The sequence below is a fragment of the Camelus dromedarius genome, chromosome 23, assembly GCF_036321535.1.
Source record: "Camelus dromedarius isolate mCamDro1 chromosome 23, mCamDro1.pat, whole genome shotgun sequence".
Classification (NCBI taxonomy): Eukaryota; Metazoa; Chordata; class Mammalia; order Artiodactyla; family Camelidae; genus Camelus; species Camelus dromedarius.
Window position 1 is genome coordinate 847,139 of NC_087458.1, and position 26,007 is coordinate 873,145.

The window sequence follows — 26,007 nt, forward strand, 5'->3', positions numbered from 1 at the left end:
TTGAAGCAAAGCAGGAAGAGTACAGGTTAAGGCACTTCTGTTTAATTCTCTCTGATACATATTTCTCTTAATCAAAAATTAAAATTTCTCTCCCAACTAGTTTTTGGAAATACATTTTAATGCTGATAAAAGCACTTTGTTTAATTTTTAGGTATTTGGCTTCCTTACCTTCTCACGTATTAAAAAATGACCATGTTAAGAAGTTTTTCAGCACTTCATCTCCCACCCAACAGCTTCAAAGTCCAAGTGAGTTTGTAAAATTTGAGTAAATAAAAACAGAAGCATTTTTATTGTCTGTAAACTTTATGATATTTGTTTTAATTTATAGGTCCTGGCAACCCTTCCCTTTCTAAAGTCGGTACCATGATGGGCGTGTCTGGAAGGTGAGACTTCCACCCTGTAACCAGCAAACACGTTTCAGATCAGCGTTGTAACAGAGGTTATTTTTCATTGCATGTAAATAATCATTTTTAGACTTAAGCCATTTCTGGCCTTAGTCTTGAATCATTGTGAGAGAATTAGATAGAGGTAGTCCACTTTTTGATTCCTCCAAAAAACAAAAAAACAAAAACAAAAGTAGTTCTCTGAATGCCTGGAATTGGAATTCCCAAGGACTCTTATTGCAGGTGCCAGTTTCTGGGCCCTGCACATTCTAGGAAGCCAGAATTTCTGAAAATCTTCACTTTTAAAAGCTCCTGGGATAGGGGAGGATATAGCTCAAGTGGTAGAGCAAATGCTTAGCACGCACAAGGTCCTGGGTTCAATCCCTGGTACCTCCTCCAAAAATAAATAAGTAAGCCTAATTACCTCCCCCTGCCAAAAATAAGTAAATCTATTAAAAAAGATAAAATAAAAGCTCCTTGAGGAGCAATTAAGCCCATAAAGGGCCAGAGTTGCTGCTGTAGGGGTCCTCCACCAGCGCGAGCCTGGCAGTGATGGACGTAGCTCAGGTGACAGGCAGAGTTCCTGTCCCGACTGACAGCTGAGGTTAGAATGTGCTCACATGACAGCCGGCGCACGCACGCTCACACACACCCCCACACACACCCTGTATGAGGTCTTTGAAAGTGCTGACTGTCTTCTTCACCCTCTGCCTGGTGTGTAAGCACGGAGGAAATACGTGGGCTTGCAGTTTACTGTGGGAGGGGCACGGACAGACAGTGGTGCTTTTGCTCCTTCCAACCTTCTAGGATTTACTTTTTAAAAAAAAATTAATTTGAATATTAAAGTTTTTGGAGTTAGTTTTGATACGTGATTATCCATATCATCCTGTGATAGGACTCACAGAAAGTGACTAGGCAGCTCAGCCAGAGTCTGGTTGACACACTCGTGTACGTGCACATACATGCACACACGTATTCTCAAGCACAGCGGGTAGGTGGGTGCACACAGACGAACAAGCACGCACACGCACATGCCTCCCGATGGGAAGCTCGGGCTGGCAGTTGCTGGGCAGAGGCAGCAGCTGGGTCGAGGGCTCTGACGTCAGCGGCGGACACCAGCACAGACGCAGGGCTGCCCCGCCGGCAGGAGCAGACTCATGGTGTCCCCAGGGGAGGCTCTGGTCCTATGAAGACAACCTGTCCGCTGTTCCCGCAGGCCCGTGTGTGGAGTGGCCGGCATCCCGTCCTCTCAGGGCGGTGCCCAGCACCACATGCAGCACCCGGCCAGCTCGGCCGCCCTGCCCCACTGCTCGCATGCAGGGGGCGCGGGCTCAGCCCTGGCCTACCGGGCCCAGATGGACACCTCGCCCGCCATCCTCATGCCTTCCGGCCTGCAGGCCCCTCAGACCCAGGAGCAAAATGGGATTTTAGATTGGCTTCGGAAGCTGCGTTTGCACAAGTACTACCCCGTCTTTAAGCAGCTCACAATGGAGAAGGTATGCTGGTCACTGCTCATTTCTCCTGTAACCAGTCTTTTTTTGGACCTTGTTCCTAGCAGAACTGAGTCGGGTTTCTGAAATGCGTATGCTGTGGAGATCATGCCCTGTTGTGTGACACTGGCAGGTGCGGGCCCCAGGTCCGGGAGTGCATGGAGGTGTTTGGGGATTTGAATTTGAAGGCTGCCTGCAGCTGAAGCAAACACTGGAGCACAGTTGTAAACAGCTTTTTAAAGACAGTTTGGGATCTTCACAGATTAGATACTCCGTGTGACCTGAAGGATGCTGTGTCCCCAGCAGCCCTACCGCAGGCAGAAGCACTGAGCTCTGGAACCCAGGCCCCTTTCTGAGGCGCCCCTCAGTGCAGGCCAGTGCGTGCGCTGGAGCTCAGCTCAGGAAGCCGACTTTACAAGAGCCCCTTGTACTTTGATCCAAGGAGGTGGCTGTCTGGTGCTTTTTCTTCAGTTAGGGTCATAGAGCTAAAAAAAAAAAAAAAAAAGTGAATTTGATGGTTTTCAAGCGATCCTACATAGAAATTATTTTTTATAATACAGAGTTTTGATGAGGAGCATTTTTTTCATTGTTTAAAAAGTTTTGAAATAGCTTAAGTCTCACTGTCAGTGATGAAAGTAAATTAGACCTGTACCTGGTATCTGAACTCTGAGCGCCCCCTGCTGGATAAAGTGACTTGGTGGCTTTTATCTTTGTAACATTTTGTCCAAAAATCTGAAGAGTCTAGAAATCAAGCTTTTACTGCATAATAAAAAACAAATTTTAAGTGTATTTGCAATACTTTCAGCTTAGGACTTGTAAATCTTAAAACCAACAGATTTTACTAACCTTGGTCGTGATAAGTTTAAAAAGTTTTAGTCTAACGTATGAGTTGAAATGGCTAAAATCAAAGACCATGTCTGAGAACCAGGTACCATCTTCTTGCTAAGTATAAGGCCAGTGGGTTAGGTGGCCATTCCAGTCGGATGGCATCTACTTTTCTGGGTCACTTGCTACCCAACAGTTTCTGTTGTCCCTAAAATGACTGTGATTTCAAGAAGAAAGAGCCATTAAAAGAAGATTCTGTTCCTGTCTGTGGGAGGACAAATGGCGTGTGTTTGATGGGGGAGCCCTGGGATGGGGGGACATGTCCACAAGCTGCATCTCTGCAGCAGTCGAGGCTGTAGAACAGCGTCTTTAGTCACCGGCCCGCACAGCACGTCCCTTTGAGGGGACGGGTCTTCACCAAGCCGTTGCTCAGATGCAGGCTCCGTGCACACAGCCTGGGACCCTCAGACGCAAAGTGAGTGAGTGTCTTGTGTTGTGAACCGTGGACACCAAATCATTTAGCGAGTGAATGGTTTAGTGTTCCCTGGCCTTCTGTTGTCTAGGTAAGGCTCAATCTGTTCACATGTCCTAGAGGTAGAATACATTTATTAAATTAAGCTACAGATTCTTTGTTTTCAGAATCCTAATTCATTCTTATTAACTTTGTAATTTGTTTCCTCTGTGTAAGTTTCTGAGCCTTACGGAAGAAGATCTAAATAAATTTGAATCCCTCACCATGGGAGCAAAGAAAAAACTCAAGACCCAACTGGAGCTGGAGAAGTGAGTGTGAGATCGTGTGTGAGACGGGCGTCTGTCTCAGCGTCAACACGCGGGACGGGCGCTGGGGCTTAGGAACTGTCAGTGACTGGGTTACTTTTGATAGCTTATCAAACCTTAATTAATGCTTTAAAAATGCTACAAATGCGGCTTGGTTTGCTAGGAAAGGCCCTTGATAGAGAATCTAAGTCAGAATGCGTTATCTTCCACCCTGGAGATTATTTTGATGGAAATCTCCTTTTTATGGAATATGTGTACTTAAGCAGAGTTTGTGGAACACTGAAAGGTTCTTCAGCGAAGTGAACACTTGCGTACTGCTATGCTTTCTTGTTGCACAGGGAGAAGTCAGAGAAACGGTGCCTGAACCCCTCGGCCCCACCCCCAGCCAGCGGCGGCGGAGTGGCCCGCGTCCCCCCCACCAGCCACGTGGGGCCAGTGCAGACCGTGCGAAGCAACCATGCTGCAGGTGGGTGGGCCGGGCGCCTGGGCCTGCCGTCCTGCTGATGAGCCTCAGACCTGCCCTATTTCCAGTTCCATTTTCTAGTATTTACAGTTACTTTTCATTATTTTAGCTTCTGTAGCTTCTACCATGGGAAAACAGAAGGGATGTATGGGTTAGAAGCTGGAGACTGGTGACTCGCCTGAGGTTGTCTGGGCAAAAGATTAGATCTAGAAACGACTATGTTGAGAGCAAAGCAGCAGGAAGTACAGGAAATGGATGAAAATCTCAGCCCCCAGAGGCACGTGCAGGGAGGTCATTTGAGGTCATTGCCCTGCAGGTGGGTCCATCTGGAGGTCCTTACTGCCTTCCTCCTCACCTCAGGAAGAGGTGGAGTGGACAGCTGTTTTCCTTATGCCCTAGAAATACCACAAGTGACAGTAAGCTGGCAAGAAAAATATGTCAGCGTAGCTTTTCAGTGGTTATTTGACTGAAAAGGTCTTAAGTCCTTGGGCCTCAGAGAACGGGGGTCTCCGAGCTGCTTTTGTAGCGCCTCGCTGCCCTGGGAGCCCTTCCTTCTTATCTTGCAGCGATTGCTGGGGAGGCCAAGAGCACACCATGGTGCACCTGCTGCAGGGCCAGCCTTGCGAGCCTCGGCCCTGTGTGAGTCGGGGCAGGGTCGCCCTGCCTCCTCGGGTGGCTGTGAAAATGAGGGCAACAGGTGTGCCTGGAGGGGGTGAGGAGGGTACAGTCAATGCTGCCTGCATGGCCCCCTCCACGTCCTGAGGCGCCTGGACTTGGGCGCCACCTTTGGACTGTCACTTGTCCCTTCTCGCAGCACTGCGGGTGGAAGTGGAGCAGCCCCCTCACCCGACGGCCCGGGAAGGCAGCTCCTCGGAGTGCTCCAGCTCCTCACCCAGCCCAATGGGGGTGCAGGCCCGGGAAGAGAGCTCGGACAGCGCAGAGGAGAACGACCGACGTAAGGATGCCCACGCGGCCTGCCTGTGCGGCCCGGCCCGGTGAGCCGGGCAGTGTGCTGACGCCCTGTTTCCGACTCTAGGTGTGGAGATCCACTTGGAGGGCCCGGATAAGGAGAAGCCCGTGATGCTTCTGAACCATTTCACGTCCAGCTCCGCCAGGCCCACGGCCCAGGTTCTCCCCGTGCAGAACGAGGCAGGGTCCAGTCCATCAGGCCACCACCCGCTGCCTCCCCAGATGATGCCCGCAGCGTCGCACATCGCGCCCATCCGGATGCTGAACTCCGTGCACAAGGCGGAGAGAGGGGGCGCCGACATGAAGCTGCTCTCGTCCTCTGTGCACTCACTGCTGTCTCTCGAGGAGCGGAATAAAGTCTCTGGACCAAGAAGCGGCGTCAAGGTGGACAAGGGCTTCGGCAGTGCCATGGTGGATGTGCTGCCCACGCCCGCCCCGCATCAGCCTGTGCAGGTCCTCCCTGGACTTGCCGAGAGCAGCTCCGTGTCACCCACCGTCCCCTTTGGTCCCCGCACCAAAGTTGTCCACGCGTCCGCGCTCGACAGGGTGATGAAGCCGGCACCACAGCCGGCCCTGGTGGTGGAGACCAGCAGCGCCGCCACGGGCACGCCGAGCACCGTCTTCCACGTGGCCCGGCCGCCCATCAAACTTCTGGTGTCTTCATCTGTCCCTGCGGATTCCGCCATTTCCGGGCAAACCTCTTGTTCTAATAACGTGCAAATAAGTGTGCCCCCGGCAATAATCAACCCCCGGACTGCCCTGTACACAGCCAGCACCAAAGCTGCCTTCTCTGCGGTGAGCAGTGTGCCCGTGGGCCCCCTGCAGGGCAGCTTCTGTGCGAACAGCAACACTGCCGCCTCCAGCAGCCACCCTTCCACGTCCTTCGCAAACATGGCCCCCGGGCCCAGCTGCCCGGCCCCCAGCTCCAGCCCTGCGCTCTCCTCCGTCCCCGAGAGCAGCTTCTACAGCAGCAGCGGTGGCGGTGGGGGCAGCGGCGGCGGCTCCCCCGGGAACATCCCTGCCTCGGCCCAGAACCACCACCACCACCACCACCATCAGCAGCAGCCAGCGCCCCAGCAGCCCGCGCCCGCCCCGCCGCCCGGCTGCGTCGTCTGCACGTCGTGCGGCTGCAGCGGGAGCTGCGGCTCCAGCGGCCTGACCGTCAGCTACGCCAACTACTTCCAGCACCCGTTCTCGGGCCCGTCCGTCTTCCCCTTCCCGTTCCTGCCCTTCAGCCCCGTGTGCGGCAGCGGCTACGTGGGCGCCCAGCAGTATGGCAGTGGCGCCTTCCCGGTTGTGCACTCGCCCTACGGCAGCGGCGTGGGCCCTGAGCCTGTGCTGGGCGGCCAGTCTGCCTTCGCCGTCCCGCCCGTGCAGAACTTCATGGCGGGGGCGGCGGGCGTCTACCAGGCCCAGGGGTTGGTGGGCAGTAGCAATGGTTCCAGTCACAAAAAGAGCGGGAACCTCTCGTGTTACAACTGTGGGGCCACCGGTCACCGCGCTCAGGACTGCAAGCAGCCGTCCATGGACTTCAATCGGCAAGGTAAAGGCTCCCGAGGCTAGCAGTGCGGCGCGCCCGAGGAGAGGGCAGACAGGGCTGTCCTTTTACTGAAAATGGTAGTCAGCTTTCTTGTTTCTAAAGCAAACAGTGATTTTTCACATGCTCTCTGCAAAAGCATGAAATTGTCGATAGGCTGTGCAGCCCCGATGGGGCTGCTTTGGTTCCGAGACTGTCTTTACGACCTCCGCCTGCTCCCGGTTCTGGAGCGCGGCCAGCTGGCTGCGGAGGCGCCACGTGACTGGGGAGCAAGTGTGGGTGATTTACTGCCATTGCCGGCGTTTACCTGAGAACCGAGGGCGTGGCACGTGAGTTCAGAGGCTGCAGAGGGAACTCGCTGTCCCTGCTTCTGTCCCCGCCGTCCAGGGCGGCTGTGGCTGTGGCTGCTTGGTGTCCTCGCTCCCTGGGCTGCATCTTCTTTCTTGCCCCTTTCCTCCTCTCTGTCTCCTTCAGTCAGATTCCAGTGTGTGTCTGCTGTAGTGACTGCACCAGGTTTGTTCTTGCTGCCTGTCTTGGGAAGATGAAGCTGGCATTGGGCAGGCTGGTTCCAGCCTGTGACTGCTCGCTGCAACCGTGGAGAGTCAGTCACTCGCTTTCTGGAGACTTGAGGGTTGCTCCAGACCTGCCTGTGCCCTTTAGTCACCTGGAGAGCTTTACAGACAAACAGGCAGCAGGTGGGGTGACTGTGGGCTGCGGCCACCCCTGCTGATAGAGCTGTGCTGCGTCTCCTGACGCGGTGAGCCCAGGGCCCCGGACCCCGTGGTGGTGGCCAGGCCTCCTTGCCCTTGTCCTGGGGAAGGGGGCTGCGTGCCGTCTGAGCTCCCAAAGAGTGAAGAAATGGAGTGGGAACTCTTCAGTCATTTCACTCCTTGTCTGATTTGATAAACTTAAAAAGTATTGTACAGTTTGGGGTTGGGGGAGGGAAGTTGGGTGTGGTTAGAGCAGGTGGTCTAGATTTCCGGACCCAGTGTCTTGACCAGTGTCTCTGGAAATAACTTTGGACAGTTCATGGCAGTAATTCTAGTGATTCAAATTTGATCTCTTTTTTCTCCCCCCTCTCCAGGTACTTTTAGGTTGAAATATGCCCCTCCAGCAGAGAGTCTGGACTCCACAGACTGATATTTTTCTCTGGCAGCAGAACACTATTAAGCCATGGAGACCTAAGGAAAATTAAATACAAAACTGAGAAGTCTAGTTGCTATCGAGCTTAATATTTTTAATCCAAAGGTGCTTTACTTTTACTAGACTGGATAGAAAACCTAGCGTAGGAATGCATCAAACTCAGTTTTATTGCCAAATCCTAGATGGGAGCTTGATGTCAGGACTGGCCTAGTGGGTGTCTCCACTGTGGGTGAGAATTGGCCACCTCCACTGCTGGTCGCAATGCAGAGACCTCCCGTCCCCCGAAGAGCATTGCCAGGATTGGTCCTTCTAGGCTCACACGTAATTCCAGGGCAGCTACGTGAGGCTGGAATCGAGAGCTGCAGGCCGGAGTTTTCCAGGTGGAGCTCCAGCAGTCGGACTCTTGACGCCCCTGGTGAGGGAAAATGTCGCCTTTGTTCTGTTCTGTTCTGTTCCGTTTCGTTCCTAAAGTGGTTAGGCACTAATCCCTGGGCTTCTTAAGGACTGCACTTCCGAAGAATGTAAACTGATGCCAATCTCTGCAGCTCTGGGAGACAGACTCCCTGAGACCAGTCAGTGCAAGACACTCAGAATCCGTTTTTAAAGAGTTGGCACCAGCAGGCTACATGAGTTAGTATACAACAGAGATTTTAGTATTTCCTTCCCTCCTTAAAACACTTGTAGCAGTTTCAGGTTTTCAATTTTTTTTCTGCAGATAAATTTATTAAACTACGTTATTAGATAGAAATAGTTACTCGCAACAACTTAATTTCTAAGGGTCCAAGTCCCAGAGAATCCCTAGTTGTCAAGGCTTTGAGGACACCTTCCTCCCCAGCCCTGCAGAGCTTTGAGCCCTGTCGTCTTCCACACAGAGGAGCTCGGGCAGAGACATAGCAGCACAGCCTCGTGAGTGGCTCTGGTGGATGCCGCACGCCCTTAGCCCAGTGGCAAGTTCTTTTATCTCCCATGGACTCCCCGAGGACCCCAAGGCTTACTGCTAACGGATTCACACTCGAGACAGACATTTCAACAACAATTAATACAGTCCTATAATTTATGAGCAAAAGATTTGAAATTTTCTCCTGTCAACTTCTTTTGTATTAGACTGTGTATCAATAGGTAGTTCTGTTAAAAATTACCTGGAAAACTACAATAGAAAGTGGTAAGACTCTGAAAGAGACCACACCGACAGGACAGAGCCACAGGATCTGCAGAAGTCTAGTTGTATCAAGCCCACCACACAGCTCTCAGCTTCACCCCACTGCAGTGAGAGCTTTTGGTCTGAAATTTAGGGACTTAAAGCTTCAAGGCTAAAGGGAATTTTCTGCTCAAATAATACTGTTTTAAATGCTACAGCTTTCCATATTAAAATAGTGATTGGTAAGGCCTTGCCCAGGGATTTTTCCAGTTGAATATTAAACAAAGAAAATCACAATACTCAGACCATTCTTGGAATGGGACAATCAGCCTCGTGCAAAATTGGTGTTAACTCACAAGAATGCGGTGGAATTTGAGGCGTTGTGACGTGAGCTCAGTTTCCTGGCTTCATGGGAACTAAAGCAGAAAGCTACTACGTTTTTTTAATGAAAGGCTTTTAGTAGAGTTTTGTAGAGTTTTATTTTAGTAGTTTCATTTCTATGCAATGCAGAATTGACAGCCCTCTGTACTCTCTCTCCCTGGTACACAGTGTTACATATGGTTTTGAAGTAATGATGATGCTCACAGCAGCTTTTGGGGGGACTGTTACATTGATCTCTTAAATTATAAACACTACAAAATGTCAAGATAATGAGAACTGACACAACCTTGCCTTAAAGCGTACTAGACTGGAGCTTGTCGTGTTGTGTTTAAGGAAGACTTGGAGTGTTCATTGATGTTTACGATTTTAATATTTCTGAAGGCCATTACAGTGGCCTAGATATGTGCTGAAAGCCAAACTTTTAAAATTTTTGGTTTTTTTAAACAAAGAAATATTTTAAATAAATCCTATTTCAACACAGTGCAATTGTTGAAAACTGTCTCATAAAGAAAAAAAATCATATTTAGGTTTTTGGTTTTAGTGGTCAGTACTGGGGGATGAAAGTGTCTGCTGTTACCCTTCTAACTATTTTGATAATATAAATATGAAAGAGGGTAGAGTCAAATACAACAAAAAATTAAAACAAACTTCGGTTTTAAGTATGACACTCAAGTTGAGGCCAGTAAGTTCAGACACTGACTGTGTTCCAGTCATCAGAGGTCTTGGAGAAGCTCCCAGCTGTCTGGGCCAGTGCGTGTGCAGAGTGATGCCTCCAGCGAGGCCATTCAGAGTCTGAGACAGGACACACGGCATTCAGCTGCCAATCCGTGAGACCTCTTCCCGAGTGAATCCCATACTTGGGAACATTTGTTAGCAGTATTCTCTCTGATGAAATTCCTCTCCGAAAGCAACCAGGCAGTAAGCCTAAAGGTCATCTGGCATTTCCTTAGAGCACATCTTCATCAGCTAGAAACACAGGTCAGACGGACCCTTTCAGCTACTTACCCATCTTCTTGAAATCGTGGGCAGGTTCCAGGCGCTGTGGCAGCAGGTAGGTGTGGCACAGCCACTCCGCTCTGTGTAATTTGTCATATTTTAAAGTTTCTAGCCCCATTTTTCATCTCCAAGAATGGGGAGAGTGGAATGTACAGATTCAAGTAGAATACAATGTTGGGATAAAACACTAATCTCTTTGTTTTTTAAGCAAAACATCCAGTTTTCTACCTTATTTTCTAATTTTTATTTCATGGTAACATTGAAAATCGGAAGGTGTATAAATGTTAAACCTTTTAACTGCTAAAGAGCACTGAGGAAATGGGAGCTAGCACGTAGAGAGAGAGCTATTTTCTTGAAAGCAGATACGCGATTGGGTATTTTAAAAACCAGCATCACCTATAATCTCCAAAAAGCTACAGGAGTCAGCTTGTTAATACAGTAGTTAGTCGGTTCAGTATTTTAATTCACTATTTAGAATTCTAGGTCCTTTATCGCCAGGAGCCCACACAGCCTGCTCACGCTGCACAACGTGTACAGGGGCGCACCGCGGGGCAGTAACTGCCTGACGGCTGCAGCTCGTTCCCGTGGAGCCCGGGCTGGCGAGGCTCGCCTTAGTCCAGCCCCTCCAGTGTTGCCAGGGAGCACTCACCGAGCACGAGTCGGGTCGCCCCCTGCTCGCCCCCTGTCGTTTTGTCACTCTCCCTGCTTCTGTGATGGCTTACTTGATGCCTTGCTAGTTTTACATACTGATAACCGATGGCGTTACACGTTGAAGAGTCTTAAAGGTTGTAAGGGAAACCGTGACCCTGCTCAGCTGGACCACCCATCCCGGCAGGGATGGGCCTGTGGGACCTGAGCAGGTTGGCCGTCCTTTCCAAAGTGCAGGTGACTCCCAAAGAATGAGGCAGGTGACACTTAAAGCCATAGGTTCTGAAGAGGCTTAATTACTGAAAAGTCCCGAGGTTCTGAATGAAAGTGAGTGTCTTAATTCAACACTCTACACTGTGCTGGTTGAGCCCAAAGGTCAACATCACTACACTGTTAATGGAGGGAGGGGCGCGCTGGCCAGTCCATCCCTGTGTTAGAACAAGCCCCGCACACGGGGAAGTTCTTAGATGCACAAAGACAAAGGCTTTGGTCCTGAAACTGAAGACCTCGTATACTCAAGAATCTTCACAGCTTCTATTGGACATATTTTCTTTTTAGGAATGAAGGAAAATTCTCCCATTTTTGAGCCATTCTTTTATGTCAATTCTATAAAACTGCATGTAACTTTATAAATATTTTTAAAAGATATAGTTTTGTAAATATTTAATATTCTGCTAATTTGATTTTGAATTGTAAATGTCAAGTATTCTGTTTTTGGGGTTTTTATGTTTTATTATACTTTGTTAAAAAGGAAAAAATTGTACATTTTTAGAATGTTTTTATGAGTAAATTTAATGTACTGAAAATAAAAAATTTTAAAAAATCTATTAGGTCTCTGTCTCATAGACTATGAAGCACACATCTTTTTTTCCTTTTTTTTTTTTTTTTTTACTCCCATCTTTTCAAATTGGAATTCTTATCTCCAATCCAGGACTGCGGTGCTATCCTGAGCAGTGCCAGGCCCCAGAGGGAGAATTCTGGTGCTTTTCCTCCAGCAGGAGCCCCCAGTTTCTCTTGGTCAAACCGGAGGTTACTTGGAGGAAGACACTCCTGGCAGGTAAATGGCATCAGGAGACAGCTGGTCCCACCTGGCACCTGCTAGCAGCCCCTTGGATGGGGAGGGCCTTCCTGTCTGGTCACCTCCAGGGTCTGTGCTCTCCTGAGGGGACCGTACAGGCCAGGTCAGGGTGGGGGGGCGTGTGCACATCTGCTGAGTAACAACCTCAGGGAAGCAAAGCATTTCCTCCACTAGCTCCCTATATTTTTCTGCAAACTTTTTTTTTTTTTTGGTGGGAGGTGGGGGAGATAATTAGGTTTATTTTTTAGAGGTACTGGGCACTGAACCCAGGACCTCGTGCATACTAAGCATGTGCTCTCCCACTTACGCTATCCCCCACCCCCCTCCACAAACATTTAAGTGCCTATTTCAATCTGAGTTGGGTCCAGAGTTTTCAAGTGACTATGCGGGCCACTTGGCTGGTGTCTGTACTGTATCTTTACCTGCTGCAGCTCCTCACACGGCCACTGGGAGTGCCATGCACCACACAGTGCCTTCTGGACCGCGGCCCCCACACTCAGTGCCTTTTGTTTGCTGTACTTTGTTCACTGAGAGCAGGTTTTCAAGGGTTTATCTCCACAAAACTCCTAGGTCCCTCCCACATCTGTCCTCCTTCCCCATACTTTGTGGTGTGTCTAAGTTCTTGAGAGGTAAGCAAGGTGCCCATGACAAAGCAGAGAACTTCAGAGGTGGGTGTCCCTCCATCGGTTGTTCCCAGCACGGTGAAACCAGCCTCCCAACTTGTTAGAAAGGATATTACCCACATTTGGATTTGGATGATACAGACTGAAAGTCTTAAATATTGATCCATTAAATTGAACTTGATGACAGTTTTTAGTTGTGCCTTTATTCACCTTAGTTCATTAAAAATGTACTTGTTTTAAAGATCCTATAAATAGAGTGCCCACCCACTAATCTGGGGTACAAATCACCCCTCTTAGCATGGTATTTTTCTTTAAAAAGCAGAGTTTCTTTTAGGAATCTTATTGATCACGCAGTAGTTACAAGAATGTCAGATATAATGATGTATACAATCTAAACAAGACAGGCTGATGAAGAATTTACATAATGTAAAAATATACATATTAAGAGTTAGCCATGTGGACAGATGCATGCAATGGGAGGAGGAGCTGCTGGGGTCAAGGGCCCATACGCAGTGATACTGCTGCTTCCTCCATTGTAGGGAATAACTTCCACTAACAGATACAGGCGATCCACACACACCTAAATACACAAGGGTAAATGGTGACCTGCTACAAGTAGTCTAAGTGGTCACAGGCCTTTCTGTGCTAAGTCCCACGTGGAGAGTGAATCCCATGCAGGTAGTAGGAAGTGTTGGTTATTTATTCTAGTTGGCCTTGGAAAATGGAACTTGACGTTAATATTCGTGAAGAGCATAGTCCTCCTTTTGCTGTTTTCAAGACGGACATGCATGTAGAGGGGGGAATTCTGATGGCTGCTGACCTAACAGTGACAACTGAAATACTCTTAATTAAATTAAAAATACGGTAACATTTTAATCCCATACTTAACATAAAACATGGATCAACTACAGCTTTTAAGCCAGAAGGTAGAGGAAATGCGTCTGAATTCTAATGCTTTTAGTCTCAGCGTTCTGTAGTTTTCTACCTCTGTCCTAAAGAAGGAAGTGACGTAGCTGTTCACCAAAGCAGGCACCGGTTTGGGCTCATACAGATCATTATTCAAAGCAGAAGAAATGTCATTCTTTTTCTCCAGGCCTTTTAAGAAACTTAACCAAAATTATATTCAGAGTTCCTGTTAAGCAGTGTTTTTCTGTGTTACTGTCTAGAGAACAAACCAAATGTGAACATTATAACGTTAAGCGCGGACGTGGAATACACTCATTAGCGATCAGGAACCATCAACAGCAGCTCAGTTTTCTCAACCCCCCCCCCCACCTGCTTTCTGCCAACTATTACGGCAAATGTAGGGTTTTTTGAGGGGTGGCGGGATTTGGCTATGCCTGACAACTTATGCTTAAAAATCCCCTTAGGGAGATTTCTCCAGCTGAGTAGAAATCCTACAAAAAGTTGGCAGGTTCTGTGAACGCAGAGAGAAGACAATGTCTCTCTGAATGCTCAAAATGCAAGTTCCTTTTGGGGAAAGAGCATTAAAATAACTTGACGGTCTATCTTACTGGCAACTTAGAGTGCAAAGTATTTTATCTTTAAACTTCTGAATTTGAAAACAAGACAGCCTAGCTTAAATAATAAAGTTTTCCAAAGCTGAGTGTGCTCACTTGGAGCTGTTTTTCTGCTTGAAATACAAAAACAACTCCCTAAAACTCCTAGGCAGGAGCACTGCTGTTCTGATGATCTGATTAGATGGCCTGACCTCAGCTGGTAACATCCCTTTTTCATTCCTTGGTAAGGGTTTAAAAAGATTTTAGAACAGACGCATTTTTCTAGTCTTACACAGACAATTTCACTCCGAAAGTCTCCTGAGAGGCATACACCATATACAGGAACCCATCTTCGTCCTTCTCGCTTTCGTACACTTCACAAATTGGTGTGGACACACTCACCATGCTGTGTCCGTTCACTAACAGGAAGAAGGCTTGGTTAGCGTTGAGCTGCAAGCGCCTCCTGTTGAAGGAAGCGTGAAGAAATACTGAGACACCAGTATGTGGGGAGGGCGTGTGAGAACACCACCCACTCCACCCACGGAAGCATGAAGACTCTGAACGCTGCTTCTGCCAAGGTGGGTGCGTGCCTTACTGACGGTGACTTTGGATAGTTCTCCTCATAAAGCACAGGGTATTTTCTATGATTAGACGCATGATCAGTATTGATAATAATCCTTGCTAGGTCACTCTTACTATACTCCCGAGGCCAGTTTTAAACTAGTATGCTGCCTGAATACCCACCAGTGTTTAATGTGTGAAAAATAGTTCAAAATATAATTTACAAACTAAGATCTAAGCTGGTGCAATTACCAGTGGACTAAGTTTACACTGTCTTTTACTGACTTTGTTACACAAAACTCATACAACTTTTCAGATTACGAGACAACATCTACGTAGACGTTATGATGAGAGAATCAGAACAGACATGAGATTCAGAAATACAAAAACTCAGAAATGAAACGTCTTCTAGTTTCATTAAGTTTGCACAGATTTTTATCAGAACTAAACATTTATCTGTAAGTCTGAAAGAATGAGAAGCTACCTGAAGAAATAAAAAGGTGATTTTAAGTACCTAATTATCTTGATGAGTTCACTCATATTGACATGATCAGGCACCAGAAACTTTGTTTTATCCAGGACAGGAAGCTGCTTCTCACCCTTGTATCGTTCTATTATTACCTAGAAAAGAAGCCAGAAAAGTGATTTTAAAATGGCCATTACAATGAAAAATAAATAAAATACTTCCCATGTTGTAGCTGGCACCTGCCAAAATGGGGTTTAAAACAGCATTCATCAGCCTCCTCCTCATTCTCCTGAAGCTCATTTATCAGCTTGGACTCCATCCCTTATGAAATACGCTGCCCAAGGGACAGTGGGGCTACCTCCAGGGAGGGGGGTGCAGCAGCTACTGGGTAGGGAGAGCAACCTTGCTATGAACCGTTATTTAGAAACATGAAAACATACTACCTAGTCAGAAAGAGGCTTGGGGTCTGTCATTTTGATAAAGTATCCTTGATAATTCTTTAATGAGTTTTAAAAGAATCCTGAACTATGCAGGGAACAAAATTAGTTCCACATCATGTACTGAAATAAACCCATTAGCTCCTTGTCACAGTTCCTTTCTATAATTGTAAAAAAATAATTTTTTTTTCTAGTGCTAAGCCACTATACTATACAGTCGCTGACTGCAGCTTGCTAACTGCTCCTGAGTCTCACCACTACCTGTTCACTAAGTACCATGGACACCCCTCTCCATGTACAGCAACCCTCTACCCTGTCACAGAAAGTTGAAGGGTAGGAACGGGAAATATTTAGGAGAGGGGAGAAGTTTGTATGTACTTAGTGCCGCTGTATGGTGCCAACATGAGGCTCTTTCTGGGTTAGCCAAGTCAAGCTGCCATCATCTTCCTTGCTGAAATCATTAGCTTTATCTATGAAGTACGTTCAGAACATGATTATTACGTACAAGGAGGTATGAATGGGACTTCTGTTAAAAAAAAGCAACACAAAAAAACCCCCAAAACCTGAAACCACAAAACAAACCAGTAAACAAACAAACAAACAAAAACCCTTAAAACTACTGGCAGAAAGAGGACTCAGTGTATGCAGACATTCACACTTTACTAGGAGGCTGTGGGACAAACGCCGGCAGACGCTAGGCCGGCCGCTTGTTCCCAACAACGAGTGCCCGCTAGCAAGCAGACACAGCGGGTGCTCAAAGTGAAGAAAACCTTAAAAATAAGGAAATTCCCCAAAAGACTCATCCCCAGACCAGATGTTAACCCTGAGGGCAAGGACATACTAAAATTTCCAACCACTCCATGGAACACAGGGAACTACAAAATCCTACGTCGTGACACTGCTTTGCAGACCCACCCTCTTCTGTGCACCTCGCAAACCCCACCTCACAGATCTCCCATCTCTTCCCTCACTTTGGTATGAGATCATCAGTCAGAAAGCCAAACGTGAAACTTCTACAGAACTTAGCTGTAGTTTCCTCTAAGTGGTCTGCAGGCTAACAATCACGTCCTTAGAACTGTGCAAATTTTTCCAGCAACCGCTTGAGATGGTCTTCCCTCCCCATTTTACAGATGAGAATATGGTAGCTCTTCCCAGAATTTCGGTACCTAGCCCAAGGTCACTGAGTAACCCTGAACCTAGAGCCTGAACTCAGCCTCTGTCTGAGACCAAAAGTTCCCTTTGGCCATTTCTCTCCAGACCTAGTGCCTCAGCAGAAACCTATTTAAGGCCCACCACCAAAGGATCCAGGGCAGAGAGCAATAAGCATCTGAGGCCTCTACACATGACAAGAGCAATGTCCTTCCTCCCATCTCCTGCAAAGAAACCGAACATAACAAACATAAGGAGAGAATTCTCCGGGACATCAAAGTCAGGCAGTCTAAAATGTGTAGTCACGGTTAAATCTTTAAATCCTTTAGAAGTGTGTGGATACCATCCTCCATTGATAAAATACCAACAGATCTAGCCCCTCTATCCCCAGGCAAATGCATCTGGTTTGTGAAGTGTATACCATTAAGGCAGCAAAGGAGGAAGCAGAATGATTAGATTAAAAAGTTGTCTAGTACATTAAGATGTCTCCATTCTAGGTCATGAACCTAACACACTGGGGCTGCATGTTTGCGGATTCCTGCAGAAACTCCTGCTACGTAGTCGCACACAGTAGCCCTGTACTGAAGTTGCACTTAAACAGTGATCTCTTCTGCATACACGGACTGAAGCACGGACTACCTACCGGGATTTTGGTAGGGTGCTGCTCTCGGATAAGTCGGACATCTTCTACTCTTTGTTCTGCAAAGAAAAGAAGAAACACAGGCATTACTAGAGCCAAAATGCAGCCTCTTTCATGAATTTTCCCTGGTGACTTCCATATCTGAATTCACCTATCCCTAGCTGTGGCAGAGCTGAGCAGCAAAGACATCTTCCCTAGAACTGAAAGAAACCAAACACTAACACTTCATGTCTGGCAAAGGTTGGCATGTAAGAACAGAGACAACTTACATGGAAACCAACATGCAATTACACGGCTCTATCAGGTGGTATGCCATGAGACCAGGAATACAGAATAAATCAAGTAAATGAGGGCTTGGGACCCCAGGGTCCTAGATACAATTACCAGTCTTTCCTCCAAGGCCTCCTACCGCCCATCAATTTATGAATTTTCCAGCCTAAGTTGGTATAAATATCCGTAATAAACCCTTCAATGCAGTGTTACTACTTCCAGCTTTTTAATGATATAGTGCTTTAAAAAACTACCCAAAAGAAAAGAATATTGAAAAAAATACCTTATTTGAGTTTTACATAGTTTGTCAGTGCCCAAAAGAAATAAAAAGTTTACAGCACAAAGTCTACTGCTGAATACTTTTCAGTAAGTCTCTGTATTCTATGCCTTAATATAATCACTTTATATTTTCAACAACTGTACTAGGCTTTTTGGGGAATACAGGAAAAAAAGCCAAGCCAAGTCCAGTTCTCAATAATGTAACAATGTAAGTGGAGTCAAGCTACGACCTACACAAAGAAATTAATCCTAACATCATTGCCAATTTTGTTTGGATTTTCAAGAAACCACTTCAGTATCATTCTTCATAAAAACCATTGAAGGTGGGGAGGGTATATAGCTCAGTGGTAGAATGTGTGCTCAGCACGCGTGAGGTCCTGGGTCCAATCCCCAGTACTTCCCTTAAAAACAAAAAAAAAAAACAAAAAAAAACCCCTAACTATCCCACCCCCTCCAACCTCCCCCAAACTGAAATAATTCCTATATTCAAATATGGACATACAACTTCTATTTTCCCACCCAACATTTCTGTATCAGCTTCTAAGATAAATCACTAAATATAAACATTTTTGCTACAAAGACTGCAGACTCATAGATTCCTGCCAGCTCATATTTCTATTCACTGAGGCTAAAGATAAATCTAGTGATTATTTGGTCCTGGCACAGAGCTCCCAAAACCCCTGGAATTTCCTGGTATGTGTCTCTTGTTATCCATAACAAGCCCCTTCCAAACACACCTGAGTTTTATATGACTCTTGGAAAGCCTGTGAAGATGAGGACTGGTTGCCAGGGGAACCAACAAAGATTAGCAGGTTGGGACTTTAAGCCCCACCCCCTGACTACAAGGGAAGAGGGAGGTGGTTGAAGACTGAGCCAACCACCACTGGCCAATGATGCTAAGAAGGGAGGCCTCCAAAGCACCCAAAATGGTTTGGAGAGGTTCCAGGTGGCATGAGTGGCACATACCAAACTCCAAAGACAAAAGCTCCTGTACTCAGGACTCCTCTCCGTAAGTCTCTTCATTGGGGTCTTCACTCCTATCCTTTAAATATCCTTTGCAGTAATCTGGTAATCTAAAAGTTAATGGGTCTTCCTGAGTTCTGTGAGCCACTCTCAAATGTGAGGGGGTCTTAGAACCTGATTTACAGCCAGTCAGAGAACAACCTGCACTTGAATTAGGCTTGGGGAGGGGGCAGCCAGGTAGGATGGAGCCCTTAACCCCCTGGATCAGGTAGTGCTGGAAATGAGTTAAACTGTAGGATACTCAGCTGAACTGCTTGATGTGTGGAAAGCCCACTTGTCTGGTGTGAGAAGTGGAAGCGCAGTGTTTAAGGAGGACTAAGGAGACACAGAGGGAGGAGTTTTCCTTTACATCCTCCTTCGAATCCCTCTCTGTTTCTGAGGGTTTCACTGATTCCTCTTCGTTGTCTCTCAACTCTAAGACCTGTTCCTATGTCTGTCTTAGCCCAGAAAAGATGCTCTACCATCAGACCTCTTTACAACAAAAACCTCTATTACGTCAGTAGATTTCAGAAGCCAGGGGAAATCACAATGTCATTGATTCACTGTAGCAAATAAGTAATAACTCTTTTAATATGACCTGGAATGTCTCACATTTAATAGCTTGTCCTAATAAATCTAGAAGTGGAACTATTCAGGCAGAAGGGGAAGAGATTTTTTAATAAGGAAACAAGTTTATTTGCTAAGTGGAGAAGGAAAAAACTGGTCTCAATGTGAGGCATCAAACTGTAGTGCCAAGATGTATCTTGACTTATCCCCAAAATATGGTCCAAAAAGGAAGGCAAGAATGGCAACCGAAGGTGGGGGAAGGTGGGGGAGCTGAGGAAGTCGAGTGACTTCCTTAAGGTGAAAAGAGCAGTACCAAAGTCCCGCAGGGACGCTTCAGCGTCTTGGCCAATTGCAGTGAAAACCCAGTGGTGCGCCCAGAGTAAGTAAATATTGTACCTGTCGATGCTGGTTTTTCAGCAGAAGGCCATTTTCAGAGGCTAACAGTATATTTAACAAAAGCATTACCAACAACACAGAGCCAAGGCCCATTAAGAGCAATTCATTTACTCAATTATTTTCTTAATGCTGTGAAGATCTGTTTATCATTTGCCTTTCTCAACAGACTGCTCCCGGCAGTCAGGACCCAGCTCTAGCCATGCCCGTGCTCTCCCAGGCCTCAGGCTTGTACACCTAGATGCTAGTAACGAAAGGAAAGCTGTAAAATGGAAATACTATTCCAAGTCCATGTCAAGATATACTTCCCCAAATTCCTCTTCTTGTCCCCAAGAACTCATAATAAGCCTTACAAAAAGAAGAAAAACAGAATAGGAGTCTAAGCTGTTTTATTTGCAAAGTTGCTTTGCAATTCCCTAGGGCATCTAAAGTAAAACTTACATATATTTTCCAGGACTTAATTCACTGAAATGGAAGCATATTTTCCCCAATCTGTCTATAAATCATAAATGTAATATCCCATCCATCAAGGGGAGACACAGCTTAAGTTCACTTATTCTAGACCAACAAATGCACTCCCCCCAGAGACATGCAGACCCTTTTGTTATCAATGGTGAAACTTAAGATCTAGGTTTAACACTGAATCTCAGCAGAATAGTGCCTGGGAGATGGATCTGTCATTAAAGAAACAGGGGCAACCCTAGAAGAAAATGGAGTGAAATGATTACATTTAAGACTGAATCCAAAATTTGCTCAGATACAACTTTAAAAGTTCATAAAATTTTCTGCAAGGACACACTATGCCCCTTGACTCAGTGTTGGTGTACTTCATGTTTAGGAAATGTCGGCTACCTACTGGAGGATGGAAGAATTTCTATCACAAGGTTAAAAGTACAAGTCCAGACTCTGCCACTAGGTGGACCATGATCTTGACCTCTCAGGGTCCCACCCAGTTTCTTCAGCCACAAAAGACAGTGTTTTTGGGGTGAACCCCAAGATCTAGCTCAACCCTCTGGATCCTGGTAGATTAGAATATATCAGCAGAGCTATACTTTTTAATTATCCTTATCACTCACTTGGAAAGAGCACAGCACAAGTTAAGGAGGATTGGTTCTACAAAGGTCCTTCCAAAGAACTGATTTTTCCTCATTTACTGTGCTACAAATTTCTGAAAATTGCCAGCGCTGATTATCATAATCAACAGCAAGGAAAGGCAGCAGCCGTTACATGATATTTGATACTTTCCTGCAAAATGACCATCAAAGAGCTCTTTTTAAAAAGGTGGAAGGCAGTTCTCAACACAAAGAGAAAATTTTCAGGGGGAGGATATAGCTCAAATGGTACAGCGCATGCTTAGCATGCATGAGGTCCTGGGCTCAATCCTCAGTACCTCCTCTAAAAAATAAATAAATAAACCTACTTACCTCCCCCAAAATAAAAAAACAAAGAAAAGAGAAACTTCCCTTTAATTTTATCTATATAAGATGGATGTTGGCTGAACCCACTGTGGTAATCATTTCACAATATATGTAATTCAAACCATTATGCTATATATGCCTAGTGATAAATGTCATTTCTCAATAAAGCTAGAGGAAAGCCCACAAGTGCAGTATATGGATGCACTAACGGAGAAAAGAGCCAGCATTCCTTGCCTTTACCCTCAGGGCCACAGGCTCCAGGGTAAATAAATTCCTTCTAATTCACAAGGTGTTATTCTTACTTTTCCTACTCTTATTACCCACCCTTCTTCAGAGACTTTTCTAGAATAACCTAAAAATACTCAAAGCAAAAAGAAACTATAGTTTCAGCCATGAGAAAATGGGCATCTTTCCCATACAAATATCCCCAGTTAACTTTCAATGCCAGTCAATAAGGACAGTAGCCTGATACAACAGCAAATCTACTTCAAATGCTGCTCTCAAGGCTGCACATAAACTAAGCAATGTTCGTGAATATTGACTAGTTCAGGAGAGTCACTAAAGAGAAAATCTCTTAAAAAAAAAAAAAAAAAAAGGCAAGCCCTAAGTCTTGCTAACCAACCAACTGCCTCGAGGGGCTGAAAGGATATATGCTCGGAAGGCCAACGTGAATTTCGGTAACTGGAGCTTCGCAGGCACAAGAGATTAAATAATCATCAACAATGAGATCTACCAAATCATATCCAAGCTCAAATGTGTGCCCAGCCTCCTGGACTCCACGGAACTAGACAAAACTAGAGCAGTAGTATCACAGCTTAAGATCCTAAAGAAGATTAGGCCAGGAAATTCTCTGTGGCTGGAAGGAGCCCTGGTCCCGCCCTGCTCCACCTGGACTCTACAGCTGCTATAAACAAGCACCATACGAGGATCTCCGAGGAGACCACGCTGTTATTGCGGTTAAATGTCTTGCTTAAGAGGGGCACCAACCACTTCCTTCTCATGGTCTTTTGCGGAGAAGTAAGTATTGTGATGTTACTTGCAGTTCCAACCAAATGCCAATAAGCTAAGCGGGAATTCTAGCCCGAACTGGGAGAGATCTGATTTACCGCTGGTGTCAAAGACTGCTGTCGCAAGCCAGTTAGAAAAGCCACCCACCCTATCTCTTGTGTCACAAATAGGATCAAGACGTCCCCGCCGTGCGGGGCTGCTCGGGAAGGTGCGGGCATGAGGACGGCACGGCTTCTGAGTCTCTCCTCCGCGAAGATCCCGACGCATTAAGGGACCACATGTGATCGAGACGACCTACCTGAAGATGACTCCCTTGCACCTCAGTGCCACCACTTCAAAGGGCCTGTCCCAGCCCGACGTCCAGGCCAGGCTCCCGCCCAAGGACGACTTCCCTGCGCGGCTTGCGCGTGTCGGAGGAACCGTAACACCCCAGGGCTGGAGGGCTGATGGGGCTCGGTGCCCACAGCCCGCCAGGGGCCAAAAGGTGATTCAGCAGCTCCACGCGAGCGCGCCCTCGAACCCCCGCGCCCCCGGCCCTCGGGCCCGCGGCCCTCCGCCCCTGAGACCTCCAGGCCCGCAGCCCTCGGCCCTTCGGCCGCCCCGGGCGCGGCCCTCCGTCAGCCCCGCCTCAGCCCGTCTCGACCCCTCAGCCTGGCAGCCCCCCTCGCCCGCCTCAGTCCCTCAGCGCCCCGGGGCCCGGCCGTCCTCCGCCCGTCAGGCCCCTGCCTCGGCCCCTTGGCCCGCCGCCCGCTCCCCAGCCGCCGAGGCCCCGGCCCTCCGTCAGCGGCCGGCCCGCGGCACCCACCGAAGGTTCGGCGCTGTTTGAAGGTTTTCTCTGACGGCATGGCGCGGCAGGCTGGGCAGGAGCGGCGAGGTGTAGGGTCCCGACGGCTCCAGGCGGCGGCGGCGACAGTTCCGACTGTGGCGACAGCGACTCCTCTTGTGCCTTCTCCACCCGCAGCTGCGTCAGGTGACCCGCGCGGCGTCCCGGAAGGCGGGGCCGGGGGGAGGGCCGACGCCGCCGCCATGGCGGGCGTGGCGGAAGCCGGCCGCATGCAGCGCCCGGGGCGGGGCCGGGGCGCGCGCGCGGCGGGGAGCGCGTCGTGCGCACGCGCACGGGCCGGGCCGAGTGGGCGGGGCAGAGGGCGACGGGCGCGGGGAGCGCGAGTCCGGGACCAAGCCGGCCCCGCGGATACGCGCCCCGCTGGCAAGCTCGGTTCTGCCCCGCGGCGGGGCTGCCGCGACGTGGCCTCGGTCCTGTTTCCCGCGCCGATCAGGTGGGCTGAAGATGTCTCCACCTGAAAATAAAGGAGTGACTGTGTCCTGAGAGCACCCATCTGGGAGCTGCCAGTTCTTGCTCCGCCGTCCGTGTTCTGTGTCTGTTTTCCTTGGCTTTCCACCACAAGCACATCGCAGTTTTTTTGGTGTTTTTTGTTTTGTTTTGTTTTGTTTTTATTTTTATGACTGGTTTATTTTACTTGGTAGTTTTTTTCTTTTCTTTTCTTTTTTTAAGGAAACTATCCAACGATAATTTCCCTGACACTTTGTCCCAACGAGGAAAAGAACCGCAACTGCATTATTTCATTTATGGTCAGTTATGGTCAGTTACGGTCAGCAGAGTCTGGCCTTGGAGAAGGTCGGCGCTTCGCCTCGGCATCAGCCTCCAGGTGGCTTCGGGGCGCCCCGAAGCGCTGTGGCTTCTGTTGTCGCATCTGCGGTGGCCTCACCTGGGGCCCGCCCCCCACCTAGCAGAGGCCACTGCGTGGCTCCTGGAAGGGGCATTTCCAGCCCTCAAACACAAAGCCTTACCCGGCTCCAGACCCCTCCGTCTTTCAGACCCTGCCTAGCTGAGCTTCCTCGAGCACCTGTGCGTTCTCAGTCTCGGGCTCATTTGTGAAGAGCAACGCCGCTGCACGACTCCACGTGTTCTCTCAGGAGCAGCTCAGTCCTTGCCCACCGCAGCATCTGGCACACGTATTTCTATGTGAGCAGCACTTGATTCTTTCGCTGTTTTTGCCCTTTAATATCTAGTGCTTCGAAATACTTACCCCCTTTTGTCTGTAAAAGCCTTTCTTATATGCCTGTTTGATGAAGTAATTGGATTGTGTTAACATACTTTTTTTATACAAACATGTAAAACATACTAAAATATATTTCTCAGAGTGGTTTCAGTGCAGCTGAGATTTCTTTCCTTTTGTAAGGGGGAGGGGGAGTTCTTTCTTTTTAGAGAGGCCAAGTGCCCTGTAAATCCTTGTACAATTACTCCCGCCCCCACCAGAACAATGATGTCCGTTGTAGCTCTTTATTCTAACATTGTTTACAAAAGAATAGTGCTTTTGTGCACGGGTCTTTTTCCCAGGTCCCCCCACAACCCGCCCTGTCTTTCTGTCACACTTCTTCACCTGGAAAAATCTCTGCTTGTACCCAGTTAATAAAGAGAACTTTAAACATTTTATCTGGTTTCCAAGTTTCCGAAGGAAGGTTTTAAGCTCCAACTGTACTATCTTGCTTGTTTTGTATTTATTCTGTGAAGCTGGGGGGGGTGGGGTGGGGAATAAATTCCAGTAAGTGCTTATTACGTGCCTACCTTCTGCCAAACACAAAATGATCAGTTTTGAAGTCTTAAGAGACTGTGGACTGTGTGTTGCTTTTTTTTCCCCTGGGTTTTTATGATATTAAGTATTGACTGGTGAGTGCTTTTTTGGCTTAATTGCTACTTTGTAAGAAATAGACTTTTCGTTCTCTTGTTGGACAACCGTTCCAAATGCAAGAAGAGTGAAAAAAATCAATGTCAGGCATATGGAGGTAGGGGGAAGGGAGGGAGAGTTTCATATCTTCTGGTCCCTTAGGCATCCAAAAAGCTTTACCAAATTATCTCAGGGCTTGGGTTCACTGCCCTAGGGATTCCCTCAAGGGCTGTGCTGGTGATGGGACAGGATTACACTTTGCGGGTTTTCCCATACTGAAGCCCACATTTACAGTGACTGTTACACCCTTACCTTGAATTCCTACTTGAATATAAAGCCACACACCCCTCTGGGTTTCTCAGAGAATCATCCAAAGCAGTTGGCGTGTCAAGATGTCTCATGAGCATGTAAGAAGAGCATATTGAAATAAACAATACGTAAATTATATTTGTTTACCAATTTATATTCATATGCAAATAATCAGTCGAGAAGTCCTGTAACTTCATGTCACTTTTGAAAACAAGTATGCTTGAGTGCATGTAAAAAATTTCACGTGCCCTCAGATTACAGTTTAATAGAAGTTGGATGTAGTGAACAATATTCAGAGTGGTAAATCCATTACTCGTGAATTATTTTAAGCTCATTATTAGTAAGCATAGTATGGTTTATTTTTAAATGAATAACATAATTATCACTGTTCTTTGAAATAAGCCATATAAAGTAGAAAAGAACACATCTGTCATGTACATTTATTCAGTTTTCTCCAGGAATCTCATGGTGCTTTTATGTATGTATGTATTTATTTATTAAATGGAGGTACTGGGGAATTGAACCCAGGACTTTGAGCATGCTAAGCATGCACTCTACCATTGAGCTGTACCCTTCCCCTTCATGGTGCTTTTAAACTATCAAATAATCATTCTAGAAAACCAGTGTCCGTTTTAAATAACTCTTGCCATATTCCTTTTTTTTCTAACTTGACATGAACATAATCGTGGGGGATCTGAGGTAACGCCTAAAATTGAGTATGACGTCCCAGCATTAGTGAAGCCACGATGTCCAGCTATTTCTAAGAACCTGTTAGATGAGGCATGAAACATTAACTAGCAGTGCAGAATGCATTCGGGTTATTTTGCCACACTCAGTATGGAAGGCACCTCACACTGAGAATGAGTTCAGC

The 26,007-nt window shown here is 47.2% G+C and overlaps 2 protein-coding genes across 2 annotated transcripts in view; one reads left to right on the forward strand and one right to left on the reverse strand.

Moving 5' to 3' along the window:
* ZCCHC14 (zinc finger CCHC-type containing 14) overlaps positions 1-11,577 on the forward strand; it is a 55,554-nt gene extending 43,977 nt beyond the window's left edge. Inside the window, exons 6-13 of the mRNA XM_010998428.3 lie at positions 152-246; positions 329-383; positions 1,600-1,879; positions 3,387-3,478; positions 3,814-3,941; positions 4,753-4,893; positions 4,975-6,450; positions 7,529-11,577. Coding sequence (XP_010996730.3) covers positions 152-246; positions 329-383; positions 1,600-1,879; positions 3,387-3,478; positions 3,814-3,941; positions 4,753-4,893; positions 4,975-6,450; positions 7,529-7,584 — 2,323 coding nt within the window. The 3' untranslated portion in view covers positions 7,585-11,577. The remainder of the gene's footprint in view (positions 1-151; positions 247-328; positions 384-1,599; positions 1,880-3,386; positions 3,479-3,813; positions 3,942-4,752; positions 4,894-4,974; positions 6,451-7,528) is intronic.
* A 1,055-nt stretch (positions 11,578-12,632) lies between these two features.
* Positions 12,633-23,107, reverse strand: MAP1LC3B (microtubule associated protein 1 light chain 3 beta). Its single transcript, XM_031436628.2, has 4 exons — positions 22,946-23,107; positions 17,207-17,262; positions 15,026-15,132; positions 12,633-14,413 (listed from the first exon to the last, which is right to left on the reverse strand). The coding sequence occupies exons 1-4, from the start codon at positions 22,983-22,985 to the stop codon at positions 14,239-14,241; spliced, it is 378 nt and encodes a 125-aa protein (XP_031292488.1). The 5' UTR covers positions 22,986-23,107; the 3' UTR covers positions 12,633-14,238.
* Positions 23,108-26,007: the final 2,900 nt, after the last annotated feature.

Excerpts from the sequence above, each read along its gene's own strand:
- MAP1LC3B (XM_031436628.2), bottom strand. The coding sequence starts at position 22,985 with ATGCCGTCAGAGAAAACCTTCAAACAGCGCCGAACCTTCG. Across the intron at positions 17,263-22,945 it reads CAAACAGCGCCGAACCTTCG|AACAAAGAGTAGAAGATGTC; the intron begins GTGGGTGCCGCG and ends TTTTCTTTGCAG. Across the intron at positions 14,414-15,025 it reads GAACTCATCAAGATAATTAG|GAGGCGCTTGCAGCTCAACG; the intron begins GTACTTAAAATC and ends TTCCTTCAACAG.